The sequence below is a fragment of the Anthonomus grandis genome, chromosome 4 (genome assembly GCF_022605725.1).
Source record: "Anthonomus grandis grandis chromosome 4, icAntGran1.3, whole genome shotgun sequence".
Taxonomy (NCBI): Eukaryota; Metazoa; Arthropoda; class Insecta; order Coleoptera; family Curculionidae; genus Anthonomus; species Anthonomus grandis.
The window spans coordinates 19645932-19661860 of record NC_065549.1 but is presented as its reverse complement, the minus strand read 5'-3'; the positions used below and the strand labels follow the sequence as shown (position 1 = coordinate 19661860).

The following is a 15929-nucleotide window of genomic DNA, read 5'->3' as shown; positions in this document are numbered from 1 at the left end:
CAATGACTGATTTAAAGAAAATTTAATTAACAAAGTCTTAACAATTAAAACAATATTAACAATTTATAGACATAGATACCCTATATAAAAATATATACAAAATGAAAAAAAAAAAACGAACTCATTTCACTTATCCGCATACCAAACTTTAATGCAAAATGGCTGAATGAATGCATGCATCTTTATCAAATATAGAATATGAAATGACAGCTGCATTTAAAAGATTTGGTATACTATGTTGTACTTTTATACTTATCATATAAAGTTTGACAGAAAAGGGAGCAATAAAATATATATTTAACAAAAACTATATAAACAGAATATACAAATAATAACTTTTTAAAAGTCAACATAATGTCATATATTGCCCCCCTCTTGCTGTTGTAGCATAACGCGCTTTGTATAATTGATTGCACTTTTCTTATGTAAATCATTTGCACAAATACACACAGGCATAATAATAAAAATATAACTAAAATTAGACTTAATAAATACAAAGAGAATACAGTGAAAACCACTTAATTAAGAAAAATAAACCAAAATTCTTTCAGACAAAATAGTTTTGCCCATATACCAAAATTAAAAATGCTTAACACAGAAATTGAAAAAGTTCCTCCCAAAAAAAATAGGCATATTTCCCGCCCTTATGAAATTTTAAAAAATATTTCACACAACAAAAACGATCGAAAAGTAAAAATTATTTCTTAAAACTATTACCTTACGAATAGCGAAATATCCTTAATAGTGTATATATAGATTGCCACGTGGATTCTTGTATCTACAGAGCAACCTCTACATACAAAGTGTATCACATTATCACAAAAAGTTTGACACAATAGAATATAGCTTTTTTAATAAACTAATTAACATAATAATTCTTTTTTATCTTAATTATAATAGAAGCAAGGCCAATAAGTTTTAGCTACTCATCACACTAAAAAAATTTATTTAAATCGATATAAATTATTGAAGCTGTTCTCTAAAATCATATAGAGATTTTTGGATGTATGTTACATAGTAACATCTACTAATTACATTTATCCCAAAATGGTGGTATCATGCTAAAAATATGTCTCTGGCCGATATGCTATTTTCATTTTTACAGTGGCATTAAAAAACTTTTTGGAACCAAAAATGCCATTGAACTTGTATAGTCCTATGAATATTTACATAAATAATACTAAGCTGCTAAGAGAATTTTGCTCATAATCTAGGTAATCTTTTTGACTCTCAATTATATTTTAGTTAGGAAGTTAAGCTAAAGAGTGTTCTGTAAGGTTAAAAGTTCTTTGTGCAAATTAATGTAATTTTGTAAACGTTAAACTTAAAAGAATGTTAACCGAATCATTAAAATGGGTTCAAATGGCAAATAGATTTAAATAATATGTATGCAATTTTATCGATAACATTCATATTGATTGAATTTCTAATTTATTAATATTTTTAAAATCGTTTCATGCATTCCATGAACATCAGATATAGAGATAAATTAATAATTCCATATCTCGATTTTTATTTATTATCTACTACTGTAATACATTTTGCCTATAACATAATATCCTAATCAACTCCCTCCCGTTTCGTCGCTGCACCCTGCTCCCTTTATAGTTCTATAACATATGATATACATAAATATCATTTTCGTTTTTTCTTATATTTCTCTGGATTATATGCAGTTTTTGAAAGTAGCCATAATTAATTACTTGAATATATTTGTGAAATATATTTATCAAATCCAAATATGGTTAGAGCTATATCCTGGACGAATGATCGACCCTTAGCAAAGTAAACTTTATACTGAAGAAATAGTCCATACTAGAAGTAAATTTTGTTCGCAGCTTAAATCAAACAAGCCATTAAAGTTGCCACGTCAGTTATGGATTTCTCTAATCGAACTCTGGTATATATTTTATTTTGAGATATCATGATTTTGTAATTAAGCTATAGAAAAACAGGGTAAAATTAAATTTCTATCTCTAAAAAAAGATAAAAAAGCATAATCTTGGGGGAGAAATACAAATACAGGAGAACTTCAGAATAAAAAAAATTAAAGCCACATTTTCTTGCTACTCGATCAAAAACGATTTCAGACAGCTTAAAAAACTAAAACTTATTTTTGATAAAAAAAATTAAAAGTACTTCTTAAAAAAAAAAGAATAATTGCAAAAAACTCATTAGATTCTAAAACTTAAACATTCAATTCTCATATGAATTTAAATGAGGAGGATACAATCTCTTATATAGAAATCCCCCAACATAAGCATTATATCTCCACATAAATAAATAAAATTCCACTAAAATAATGTTTGTTTACACTGTTAAAAAAATAATAAAAACATAATATAGCAGAACAGCCTTAATAATTACTAAATCTGGCACTTGCTTTGTAAATAAAGTATATAAGTTGGATATTTTTGATAAGAAGAATTTAACAAAAACTTATCGATTTTAAAACTTTCTATCAAATAAATATATAGGCAGAATCACTAAGAACATCATTTAATTTGAATCTAAATTGTCTAATTTGTCCTTAATTTATCAAATTAAAAAACAGTACCTCTAGAACAAAGGTACTATAAGAAGTATATATTTTTGCTGTGTTGTAAAATAGTACATGGATATAAAGTTTGCTACCATATACAAAAGATATGCATTTATATGTCATGTAAAATATAAGTTGCTACTTTTGGACCTTAAAATTCTTTATAACAAGTCAAAGGATGAACCTGGTGACACACCCTCAAGTATTTTTTTTAAATTTTAAATTAAGAATTAGGCAACGAACCAAGACGGTTGCGTATTCATCATTAATAATAAGTTTGATGTTATCAGTCTTACGCATAAAAATTAAATTACTTCTATAATTAGTTCAGTTAGCTATCTGGATCTATGTTGGATCCGAGGTCAGCTTCGCTGATCAGCGTTTGAAGCTTGCCAGGATCGTTGATAAACACCTTTTTAGCTAAAGTCTGAAAATAAAATACATAAATTGTACTAAAGTATTTTAAAATTTTCCAATGAATTGCATAATTATCTCAGTATACTTCGGAGGCTTGGGCATCAGTAATTTAAAATTTGTGTCTAGTAAGTTAAAATCTAACTAAGCAACTTTCCACCGCGATTTTTTCAGGTAGCTTCCATCATTTTAAAGAAACTAAGTTTCCATAATTTCATTTCTTGATTAGGGCTGTAAATACAGTGAGTTATCTACACTCTTTTTTCCAGGATTGTCCCGATTTGAAGGTCTTATTTTATTTATTTATACTCCTTTAAAACACCCATATTAGTATTTATATTAAAGGAGTGCTTATCACATTTTTTATTCGTGTGTTACTTCTTCTTCTTCCAACATTTTGTTAAGTAGTGAACAATTAGACCTATCAGTAAAAAACAACACAAATGTTTAATATATGTACTTTACAAACCAGCAAAGAATTTAATAATATTTATCAACGAACAGACACGCTGTCCTATAATCATGGGGTAAGAATTTTATAAGACAAAACAGTTGTCAAAGCAAAGAGTTTGATAGCATGATTTCGACCTAAATTATTTTTTACTGTCATTTAAAAGTTAAGGTGATTTCGTTTAATTGAATACCTTTTGATTATACCGGATTTAAGTAAATAATTTTGTACTCAAAACTTTACGAAAAAGATGTGTACGTCACTGAAAAGTCGAATTCAGACTTAAAATAAACTTGGTCTTTTAATGACATCGAATATATCGGTATAATACATTAATATTGCAGAATTTAAATTACTTCTAATACTCAGTCTTTGAATGTTATGTCAAAATTAGGTTATCAGGCTAGAGCTGGATAGACGATTAAACTTTTTGACAGCAGGAATCTGTTGAATATTTTCTCAGGTACTACTGGGTTTGATACTACAGTAGAAAAAGAAAATATTTCGCACACTTTGTTTAAAGTCATTTTTATATTTTAGTAGTTTGAATTTGCGATAAAAAATATTTAGTTTGCACTTTATTTTCAAATATGTTTTCTTCTAAAACATAATCTCTCAATTTAATTATTATTATAACCTGCTTTGTTAATGTATATAAGTTGCTAATTTTCAAAATTTTACATTAACAAGTAGTGTTCATAAATGATTGCTTTAAAACTATTGATACTTCTCAAAACAATAGACTTAAGGATATTGCATCCTACAAAACTTCATTTAAAGTGGTTTACCATAAACTATTAAACCAAGCCATAAAATTAAATTCCTCAAAATTAAAACCACACAATAATTGTACTTTTTACATAATACCTGAGAAAATCGGGCAAGAAAGTTTTGTAAAACGGACTAAGATTTACGCAGATGCAACTTCCTGAATAGTAAATTTTTCACTAAAATAAGGAAATAGCCTCTTTACAAGAATATGTAAAAAAATTTCTGTAATAAAATGGAAAGTCACCTTTAAACTCTCTAAACATTGGTCCCCGTCGCTAGTGTTGATCTCAGTGAGGAGGCTATTGGACCGTTCTAATTCTGCGTAAAGACCAAATGGAATCTTAGCCAGACACTCCAGTTTCATTATGTGCATTTTTGAACGCAGATGCTTGGCGAGGTGCCCGTGAATGCGAAATGCGATGTTGCAGTCCGAGCATTTGAACGGTCTAGGTTCAGAGGACGATTGGGCCGGCGAAGATGATAACTGTAAGAAGAAGGTAAATGTTATATTAAGAAAAACTGGCTATTTTGATAAGATAGCATAAATATGAATAAGTATAATATTTTTATTTCATTTAGTTTCTTTTACTCAATTTTATATTCTCGATATGCTGTTCAAGTTTTGATGATGCTTGTGAAATTGTATTATTGAACCTCGGTGTAATATTTTGGATAAATAATCGGTTTTTGTTTTTAGATTGGGTCACTTTATTGGTGTCTTTTTGGATATTTAACCCTCACTTTTTATTTTTCACTGGGATTCTTGACTTTTTCACGATTATCCTGAATTGTCAATATTTTTGTGTTTGCGATATTTTCTTGTCTCGTCTCGGAATTCCCGATTTGCCGTACAATTTATATATTATTTTTAAACTCTGTCTTTGCTTAAGTAAAAAGTACACCCAGTAGCCTTAGATTCAAAGCTACTACTATATAATATGTAGTATAAAACTACTGCTCATTTTGTCTCAGATGTGATTACTGGGTTCTCGATACCGATCAATCATTAGTTGTCAACGAAAAGGGTAAAACTATTCATTTATAACGTAGATTAGACCAGACTATTACAGAGTATAACTAATTTATATTTTTATATATTAATTTCATAAAAATAGTGAACACTTAACCAACATTTAAATATACGGTATACTAAATGCAGTAAAATTACGTAGTTAAGTATATGGGATTCAAAATCTTTGGTGGAGATTGTTATATTATTCATTTTTAAAATTGAAACGAATCTCACTACTTATTCCAATACTTAATAATAATCAATAATCAATACAATAATGTCGTTTCTTTACAATGGCGTTTTTTTATAGCTTTCGATGATAAGAGAAATTACTGGCTGACATCAGTAAATCTTCTTTTTCTTTCTGGTAGAAAAGGAAATGCTTTAAAATGCAGAAAATGACATTTCAGCACGACAATCATCCGAAACATTCCTCAGAACTATTAAAAAATTGGTTGCAGAACAATAACTTGTTTCACTATTTTCTACGTACGCAATGTGTTATCCTGCCCTTCGCAGGCACGTACTTTTAACACAACTAAAAATCTTCGAAAAATTGTGAAATAAAAAATTCATAGTCAAAATTATAAAAAAGAATACTTATACAAGACTTTAATATATCGAGATAAATATTTCTCAAACAACAATCTATGCTCTAATCGATGACAAAGCTGATGAAATGACTGCTCTAATCGATGACAAAGAGATACCAGGATGTACAAGGAATATATTCACATATACTCATTATTAATTTTTTCGCTAATTTTGTATGGTACTTACGGTACCAAAATTTATAGTTTTGATTTCATTTACAAATATTCGTTAACATAATCTTATCTAACAATTAGAATACCTTACTAATAAAATTACCTACCTTAGTGTAATGACTAGCGCTTCTCTCGTGTTTTTGTAAATGGCCTTTGGTGCGAAAGCTCACCTGACAGGTATCACAGCGAAATGGTCTTTCTAAATAGTGAATGTTCATGTGAAGACTGAAAAAAAAATGCACGTTTTAAAATATTTTTTCTTTTAATTTCAATTAAAAAACACTCTTTTTCAATTATTGGCAAAATACTATTGCAATTATGTTATAGTAAATCCCACTTTCAATTACTACAATGAATCTATCAGTAGTATCAGTTATTTGAATGTGTGTAATCTGAATGTCATTTATGCGACAACACGTTCAACCAGGCAACCTTGAATCAAAAGACTAACGATCGTCATATGAGTTTACTAAATTCATTAAAAAAAAAACAATTACAAATGAAGCGCAACTGCGTTTAATAATAAGGAATTACATAAGGTAATTAACCAGAGCTTCGATATAATTTGTTAAGAAGGTTCTGAAATAAATATATAGTGTCGCAATTCCCTAACCTATTCTTAGTCAACGATCCAGACGTGAACAAATAATGCAAGAGCAAAATAAAGATCAGCAACATAACATCGAAAAACCCCATAGAACAAAGAACAATTTTAAGAGCAAAAAAAATAATTATAATAAATGAGTCAAGAAGAACAAAATCAACGGCAGCGAAAGTTCAATCGATGATATACGTCAACATTCCAATTCAGAACCAGAAGTGTTTGAAGTTTTAAACAATGAGGAAAATAATATTGCAATAATAATCAATAGAAAATGAATCCAGAATGGGTGGCCGAGCATAGCGGTTTTAATATTCATTCTGATTGGCTATTCTTTCTCAAGGGGTCTAAAATAATAAATGTCAGGAGATCTCACTTCAACAAAGCAATCCTCGTTAAATAGATCATCACTGTAATCTGAACCGACTATTAACATAACATTGTTGCGACTTTCCATTAGTGCATTATTCTGCAATCGAAAAAAAAACCATACACGGTATCGCTTGGTATATGATATCAATTCAAAGTTATTGGTCTTATCTATTTGAATTTTAGAAACTTTATATGTATATACATATATCATGTACTTTAATTATATCTTTAGGCAGTGACTTGTAGATGTCATAAGGTTTGTTCTCACTGCAAATTTCTTACAAGTTTGAAACTGTTTCCAAACCATTCTTGATGCGCATGCGTAAAATATTACAACTTCTGATCGATTTGAAACCGTCTGTGCGAACATCAAATACGGGTTGAGTGGAGAAGAAAAATAACCTCACTTTTTTATCCCAGTGGGAAATGGGAAAATAAATAAAACACAAACAAAACAAAAATTATACTACAACCTTGAAATAGCTGTATATTATTTATAGAGTTTAAGATTGTGTGATTATTTGCTACTTCAAGACTTACTCTAAAATGCTCGAGAAATTCTATTCTATTAAATTGGGAGACAGTTTCATGAAAATAGTTTTGACTTTTGGGCTTTATCCGTTCTTCAATTAAATCTTCTTTAAAAGTTTGTGTCGGAATCAACATAATTCTAATCAGATTCTTCCGACGATTCAAAAGCACTTGTTTCCTTAATGTTTATGTTTACACTAATCCAAAAATATATATAGAAACAACAATTTAGAGGTTATGTTCATATTCCGAAGATCGGCGTTGACTGGCTACACGAATTCTCTGACACTTTGCTTGAAATAAATCCGAAAACAAGTCTGACTATCAGATGACGATCAGAAATTTGTGTAAGAACATCAAACTTTTGATTTGAAACCGATCAGAAGTTCCTGTGCGAACGCATTTTACTCTATTGCGCATGTGTATTTGTCGAAAACTTGTTTCTTACTGCTGTGAGAACAAACCTATAATCGCTCGTCTATACCCTTGGAAAGGGATTTACTTATTTATGTATATAAATAAATTTCTTTGTAAAAAGTAGCGCTCTATAAACTTTAAGTTACAGAAGCTTTTTTGATTGGTGTCACCACGTATCCTCAGTATTACAGGACACGACCAGCAATTAACTTTAATTAAGTGATTTGAATAGTCAAAAATATGATCTGAAATTGGTAGACATTCAAATGTTACTCAAGAATAAGATTGTATTACACTCGTATTAACACAACAACCGATTATTCCGATGAGATAGTACAAAATGAACACACTGGCAACTTTCTAGGCGTTGTCCAGAGACGGATACATGGGGAAAACCGGATAGGAAGAGACTCTTCTCCGGTTTCTTCGCCCAAAAGGTTTCCACTTCCTATTTTAAAACACCGTTTTCAGAAGAAGTTTCGAGAAGTTTCAATGTGTGTTTATAAGGTAACATAGAACAGCAAAAAATGAAACTTGGAAATGGACTTGGCAGTGCAAATGGATCTGTGGCAACAAAAGTGGAAGCTTCAAATTGAGTCCGGAATGGAAATACTATCTACGATCGAGACACTAAAAAAGTGTGACAAGGACATCTATCCAAACATTCACACACTCTCAAATTCTGTGCACATGGAGCCACTAATTTTTATTTTCACCAAAGGTTATTTTCTTCTTTGCGTCTCATCACAACTTGGCTCCGAACTACGATGCTGCCAGAGAAGGGCGCTCCTTCATGTGAATTATAACATTGATGTAATACCCAAAGGAGTACTGGAAAGTTTTTTTTAAATGGGCGAAAATCTTATGAATTTTATTGGATAAAATTAATTTTAACATTAACATTAAAAATACAACTTATTCCTATTGACGCTTTAGCACAAATACAAACATTTAATTTTTGAATCCCTAGCTTCGGACTACTTATTAGAAAAATTAATCCAATAATGATAAGAGAAAAGTTATGCAAACGAAGACCAATCATTAATATTTTACTTCAAACATACAAAACGAAAAAACGTTTATTAGAAACTGCTTATGAACTGGAAATAGACTATAGCGGAAAGAAACTATTAACTTAATTGGTAGTTAATACGATATTGATATGAGTATTTTCAGAAATAAAGTAACGAGAATAGAGCTAATATCACAAAAAGGAGTGAAAAGTCAAATAACTAAAGAGCCCTGGGTGCTTTATAATAAAGTGGGTGCGATTCAACCTTAGTGGCTGATGTGGCTAAAACGTCAGAGAAATCAATATCCTGATATGGTACCCTGCAACACTTGTGTTTTTTATAATTCAAGGGTTGGGTTACCTCGTCAAACAAAGTTAGCTCAAATTATGTGAAGAACCTAGCTTTAAGAAAGGTAGAAAAACCGAATCAACAATTTAAAAGCAGTGTAATATCGATATGCGGAAATAAAGAACAGTCTGAAGAAAAAATAAATACGTACGAATTTGCAACGTGTTCCCAGAAAAAAGAAGAACGTCTTTTTATATGAAAAGAAAAAAGCATCAACGGACCCTGTTTTCTATCCCAAGAAACCGCTTGAAAATCGCATACGTTAATTAATTAAAGATTTTAGTTTCCATTAATTCTTAAAGTTTTTTTTATATCAATTATAATAAATAAGTGTATTTTGATGGTCGAATCATAGGAAATCTTATAAAAAAAGAAAAGTTATAGTATCTCAAATCGGCAAAAATTGGTTTCACTAACAGATTTTAAAAAATTACTTTGGAAAAGACGTTTGTAGAAAGATTGTCTTGCAATTTTTGTATAAATAATTCAATGTAAATACATTAAACTTACGTTAATTGGTACGGCTGATTAAAGCTTTTCAAACAAATATGGCAACTCTTGTTTCCTTCTGATTTTACCATCATATCGTTCACCTCTTTTCCTGGGATAAAATTGTTGCTACTTTCTCTGACATCCTCAAGATTTTCATGTTGCGTAGCCAGTTTCAAATATTCCGACGCAACACTTTTCGCCAACGTATTTTTATCTAGCTTCACTTGTTTAGTGGCGACATCTGCCAAGGTTTCCATAGCACTATTATCAAACTCCACTGTTCTAGTTTCCCCACAACTGCTGTTACTGTGCACATCAGCATCGTAATTATTGAACTGATTCTCTTGACTGATTGGAGCAAGTAACAACACAGGTGGCTGTTGGGGGGAAGCTACTGTAGAGTAGTTTCTGCTGTTTTCCAAATTTCTGCAGTTCATTTCTTCTACAGATGGTGCCTCACTAGCTATAAAGGGATTCGGCGATGTTCGGTACTCTGCAGGTGCTCGTTCAACATACATATCCTCGTTAATTCGATGTTGATCATAACTGAACTGCTGATGATCAATAGTTAATCTGAAAAAGATGCATTTTTAACATGCTGATTGTATTTAGGGCGGTGTTTATTTAATAATGATCTATCCTTAAAAATTAAATGAACCCTTGTCTTTGACTTTATTATAAAAGTTTATTGAGAAGCCAATTAGTGGTATAATATACACATCAAATAGTAAGTAACATATAAAAGATACAATGATAAAAACCCCTTTTAATAAATGTACAGGCAACTAAAATTGCAATTCCTTCATAAATGATCATGCCACATCTAGAAATTCGGTAAACGTGTAGATTTTAATAAAATATTCTTTATGTACAAATCAAATTTTTACTTGATTTCGATTCCCTAAGGATATTAAATTATACAATAGTTATTGAAAATTTTAATTTCTAGTCAAAGTGCTTTTCGACTGAGGAATTTAAAGATTTTGCCTAAAAAATAATTTAAATATTAGTAGTTCAATATTAGCACTTTATTCTGGCAGGTTTCTAATTAAGCCTTTCTGCCTCCTTTGGTTTGATGTTTATTTTTTTTCTCTATGGTTTCCATTGAGATGATCAAGCCTATCTTTGTTAAGTCAAAAATTTCACTATTTAGCATTAGTTTATTTCACCCAGTTGCTTAGAATGACCTCCTTTAAGAGCATGAATAGTTTTAATTTCGATCCTGTAATCTTCTATCCATTTATTACTTAAGCCCAGTCACTTACTAGAGTATTCTTGATCTGCTAAAACTATGTCTTCTACAAATGACTGGTTATTTAATTTCTTCCAATGAATTTTTCCTTCTCCTATTTTCCAAATATTTCTTAATGAGCTTTCCCTCACAAAATTATTTCGTATCCTATTCCTTTATTGGTCTTTTTATACTGTGACATGATAAAAAAACAGCCAATCGAGAGAAAATTCGAAAAAAAAACGGACTTTTTCCAGATTATTCTGCCCACTAAACAATCAACAGTATCTAAGATTTTAATTAGGTTTTATAAGTTAACTCCGCTCTAATAAGAAATGATAGTAAATTAAAGGACTATTGACAATCAAAAAAGAAATTGAGTATTTGTTAATAAATCCTGTGTCATGCTATCCTAATGTTGCTTCAATTTTGAACTACTTTTATAATTTGCATTCAACTTCTCCAAGGGACCAAACAAAAATTTTTTGCAAAAAAAACGTCAACAAACAATTAAATTAAATTGTTTAATTTAACTCTTGACGATTATACATGTTTCGCCCACTTCGAGCATCATCAGGTGAAGTAATATAATTTATCTAAATGCGCGTATTATAAATGCAGTGATTTGCTGGCATTTTATGCTTGCTGAACTTTTACGCCAGTGAGTAATCAATTTTTTGCTTTTCTCTTAAACCTCCGATGATCCAAATTCGTTATTTATGGATTGTGCCATGTAAATAACTATTTTTCCTTGCTTCTTAGTTTTTGTACAATCCAGAATGCACCATCCCACAAATAAGGAAAATATGCATACAGTTAAAAAAACGGTAAAATAGTTTCCGATTTCCATTATTTTTCTTTCTTGTCTATGGTAAAAACACAAAGTCAAACAAATGATTTTTTGCGCGAAATATATAAACACTAGTGTGGATGTTTTAATATTAACTTAATTTAAACTAAAAACATATTTTTAAACATAAAAAAAATTAAATTAGAACTTTGGGTCAAAAAAAACATTTTACGGGCTAAACATGAATATAACTCTTTTACCGAATATTGCAGAAATCTCATTTATTATCATACAAATATTTCAAACGCCAGCATGTCCAAACAAAAATTACTATGTGATCCAAAAATAATATAAAAATCAATGTGACTTTTTTCTTTAACATGATGAAAAAAGAGTTTCTCCTCGTAATGAAAATGTCGCCACTATTTGAAATTTCAACCTTATAGATACTAAGATAGATCATTCACAACTAATAATAAAAAACCTTACCTTGACACCTTATTTTCCCTTTTTTCGTTACTGGCAATAGATAAGTCCATTACTTCATCATTTCTATGAACCTTCATCTTATAGTTGTTATCAATCACAGTAATTTTACGTTTTCTTTCTGCTATATGATCTTGAACCACCACATCATTCACTTTTAAAGTAGGAACTGGGCTAGGTAAATAAGTGACATTATTTGTGACACTTTCACTTTTATCCTGGTATTCCTTAACGGGTATTTCCCTCTCCTTTTGAAAAGCAGCATACTTTTGAATCACATGAAATTGCTTAATACTTTTTGGCTCCAAAGAGGAATGATCAAACTTGTCGTGAGGCACTTCTTTGGGTTCTTTAATTACAGGACTCGCCACTTTTTCAGGACTAACAAGAATACTTGTATAAGGATACGTTAATGGCCTAGTAGTGCTAGTTTTTCCTAAAAAGTTCGTAACACTTTCAGAACCGGTCACCTTTTCATCGTTCGCCGAATTCGAAGGAATCGTTTCAGCAATAGATTTGTTTAGTTTATAAGTGAAGTTATCTAAAATTTTATTCTTAGCATAATTTGATTTCGAGACGTAGCTGATTTGTTCCGTTGTCATGAATTCGATGGATGAGTTGGTAGAAGCTGCGTTTATAATTCCTGGGCTAAGCAATTCTGTAGGCGAAGCTGCAGTTGTTTTTTGTGAAAGGGAAAGTAACCCATAAGCTGCTTCGTGCTCCTGTTGCCTTGTCATAGATTCATCTAAAATAATTAAAGACGTTAGTTTTGATATCAAAATACGTCTGGAAAGATAAATTTATACAAAATACAGTATTTGGTCATCAAGCTTAAAATTAAAAACTAAAATGTGCCTACTTCATTGAATAATATACAGGATGTTACTTAATGGTATGTCATAATTTGAAGGAAACATTCCCGGGCCGATTTTAATTCAAAATTCATATAAATGTGGACCTAAAATGTTTGGTTTTTAAGAATATTTAATATTTTATTTTCAGTTTTTACTACAAGACGGTTTGAGATATAGAACTAAAATTTTGTCACAAAATGGTATGGTATAAAACAGTTTCTAGATGTTAATTTTTTCAGCAATCAATGGCGTAGCTATCACTAATGATCAGTATAATTTTATTTAAAAAGAGTCATTGACTTAAAAAATGGCGTTGTATTAATAATATCAATCTATTATAAAGAAGGCCGATTTTACCTTTGTCGTAAAACTTACCGTTTGGGAGAAATCATTGAACATTGCATCTTGAAAAATTGTTGAAATCAATGAACATTTTTGGAGTGATGAACAGTCAAGTTTTGATAAACATTCAGTAAAATTTGAAATAAACATTGGAAAAACTAACTTAAAGGAATGTAGAATGAAATATTTAGTTAACTAAAGGCGGAGAAATATTAAGAAAATTTGTCTTTAGACACCATAGTGGCTGATGACGAAAAGAATAGTTCAAAAAAATAGTCTTGAATAAGTTCAAGACTAGAACTTATATTGAATAGTTAAACTTTAATTCATTAGTATGCTAAGAAACTCTTCTATCAGATCCTTACATAAAAAGCCTTTAAAAATTCAGAATCTATTGGAGTTTTTTTGAGGAAATTACACGTGTCCAAAAGGGTTGTTTAACATTTGGACTTCTGTTATTATTAGCTTTCAGTCAAACAAATCAATTACTATGATCAAATGATATAATTGAATTTCGTCAGCTTGTTCCTCCAAAACTCTTTATCAGATTTATTGAGGAAGGTCCTACATAAAAATCGTATTATTTAAATACAATGTAATGACAGGAAAATGCCTGAAAAGGTGTAAGTAAAGTAAGGAGTGATACAAGTTTGCATAATAAGCAATGTATAAACTTTGTAGAATAAACGTATTATTAATATTACACTGTCTATTATAATGGTCCATTGTGCCATAAAGATTCTGATAAAAATCCTGCGGAATTGGATATTTCCCAAGAATTTGTTAATTTTGAATTTGAATGAAAGTACTAAAAAAATAATTATCAATCAGGTCGCTTTATTAGCTTTTCAGCGAATCTAATATTAACTATACACGTATATTATGCGTCTAGCCTACGTATCTATAACCAGCCATAGTATCTGTGCCCCAATCTTCTTAAAAATATTGCAAATGCTCATACTAAGAACCTTGCAATGACCATAATAATTGATCCTTTGTAACGGACATTACTTCTCCTTCAGATAAAAGTTTCACTAACCTTGTGGCTCCAAAAGTAATCAGTCGGTTTATGACGAAATTAGTTAGTTATTAATATATTTTTTTTTAATAATAGTTAATTTTGAAATGAATATATTAGAAAAGAAATATCTTAAATAGGGATTAATAACAAATAAGATAACATGTGCTGGACACTGAAGAATTTCTGTGACAGAACACTGTATACATCTCTCTTTTCATCACCTTTTATTATTTTTCGTTTATCTACAGATTTTCAGGCCTATTCGTTTCAAGATTATGTAAACTGTCTCCATAACTAACCTTACCTCACGAAACTTCGTTGTGTTATTGTAAGTATGTGGGTAGTGCAGCATAGAATACTTTGTTATGTTGACATGTTTACTGGGGTAACTTTGTTTTTAAGCGTACTACATGGTATTAGGTCTCAACATAAGTGACTTTTAAAAAAACCTTTTCTTTTCTCAGTCTCAGCCCCAATTAATTTATTCCGCTACAGCTTTTGTTTTTTATTCTTTTTAAACCCTGATGCTTAAATTAATTCCTTAAGATTTTGTATTTGCTTGTGTTTTGAATGTTTAGTCTCATCGAGAAAAAATGGATGAAGCCTTTTTCTTGTAATTTTTGTCTATCATAGGAAGAGTTTACGCATTCGTTAAGTATAGGTATGGAAATAAGAATGTATTATTTTAAGATAGCCAGTAGCTATCATATTATTATTGGTGAATATAAATCGTTTCTTTATTCTTATTTTTCTTAGATATACTTTAGACCGAAACATTCCAAATGGACTAATTCAAAAAGTGATTTTAATTGTTAAGTAATGCATTTATTCGCCATTCTTAAAGCATATCTACTATTATTGATGTTATTATTCTGATTACTATTATTGTTAATAACTACAGAAATAAATAAGGTGCTTACCACTACTATCCATCCCACTATCCTCTGTATCAGAGTCTGAACTATGAGATACACTAAGGTGTGTGGATGATCCGGAGCCACTGCTTGTTGCTGTGTAATTTTTAGTATGAGATTTGCTTTTCATATGTTTAGTTAGGTTCCCTTTTGTCTTAAAACTAAAAACATTTAAATATTAAACGTGACTATTTAAAATGAATTAAAAAACCAATAGTTTTTACCTAAAATTACAGTGATTACATGTATACGGCCGTTCATTTGAATGAGTCCTAATATGTTTTTTAAGCATCGATGGTTTCTTACAACGAATTCCACATTGCTCGCAGACGTATTTACCTCTACCTAAAATATTATTAAAAATTAATAAATATACCAAAATAATACAGTTTGGAACATTACCTCTACCCCTGATGTATGGAGAATCTTCATTACACTCATATCCGCCTATTAATCCAGGTTTTTGATCTTCTTCATCGGATTTGCTTGAAACTTCAGAAACGACAAACTAAAACGAATCATAACATTAATGGATTTTTCGAGTTCTCTATATTTTCTTT

At 30.1% G+C, this 15929-nt stretch overlaps 1 protein-coding gene across 1 annotated transcript in view; it reads right to left on the bottom strand.

Annotated features, from left to right (window-relative positions):
• Positions 1–3: 3 nt before the first annotated feature.
• LOC126734781 (uncharacterized) overlaps positions 4–15929 on the bottom strand; it is a 38706-nt gene continuing 22780 nt past the window's right edge. The window contains exons 3-10 of the mRNA XM_050438504.1: positions 15772–15877; positions 15594–15714; positions 15376–15530; positions 12242–12983; positions 9750–10304; positions 6065–6182; positions 4423–4662; positions 4–2969 (exon numbers count right to left, since the gene is read on the bottom strand). Of these exons, the coding sequence (XP_050294461.1) occupies positions 2874–2969; positions 4423–4662; positions 6065–6182; positions 9750–10304; positions 12242–12983; positions 15376–15530; positions 15594–15714; positions 15772–15877 (2133 nt within the window). The 3' untranslated portion in view covers positions 4–2873. The remainder of the gene's footprint in view (positions 2970–4422; positions 4663–6064; positions 6183–9749; positions 10305–12241; positions 12984–15375; positions 15531–15593; positions 15715–15771; positions 15878–15929) is intronic.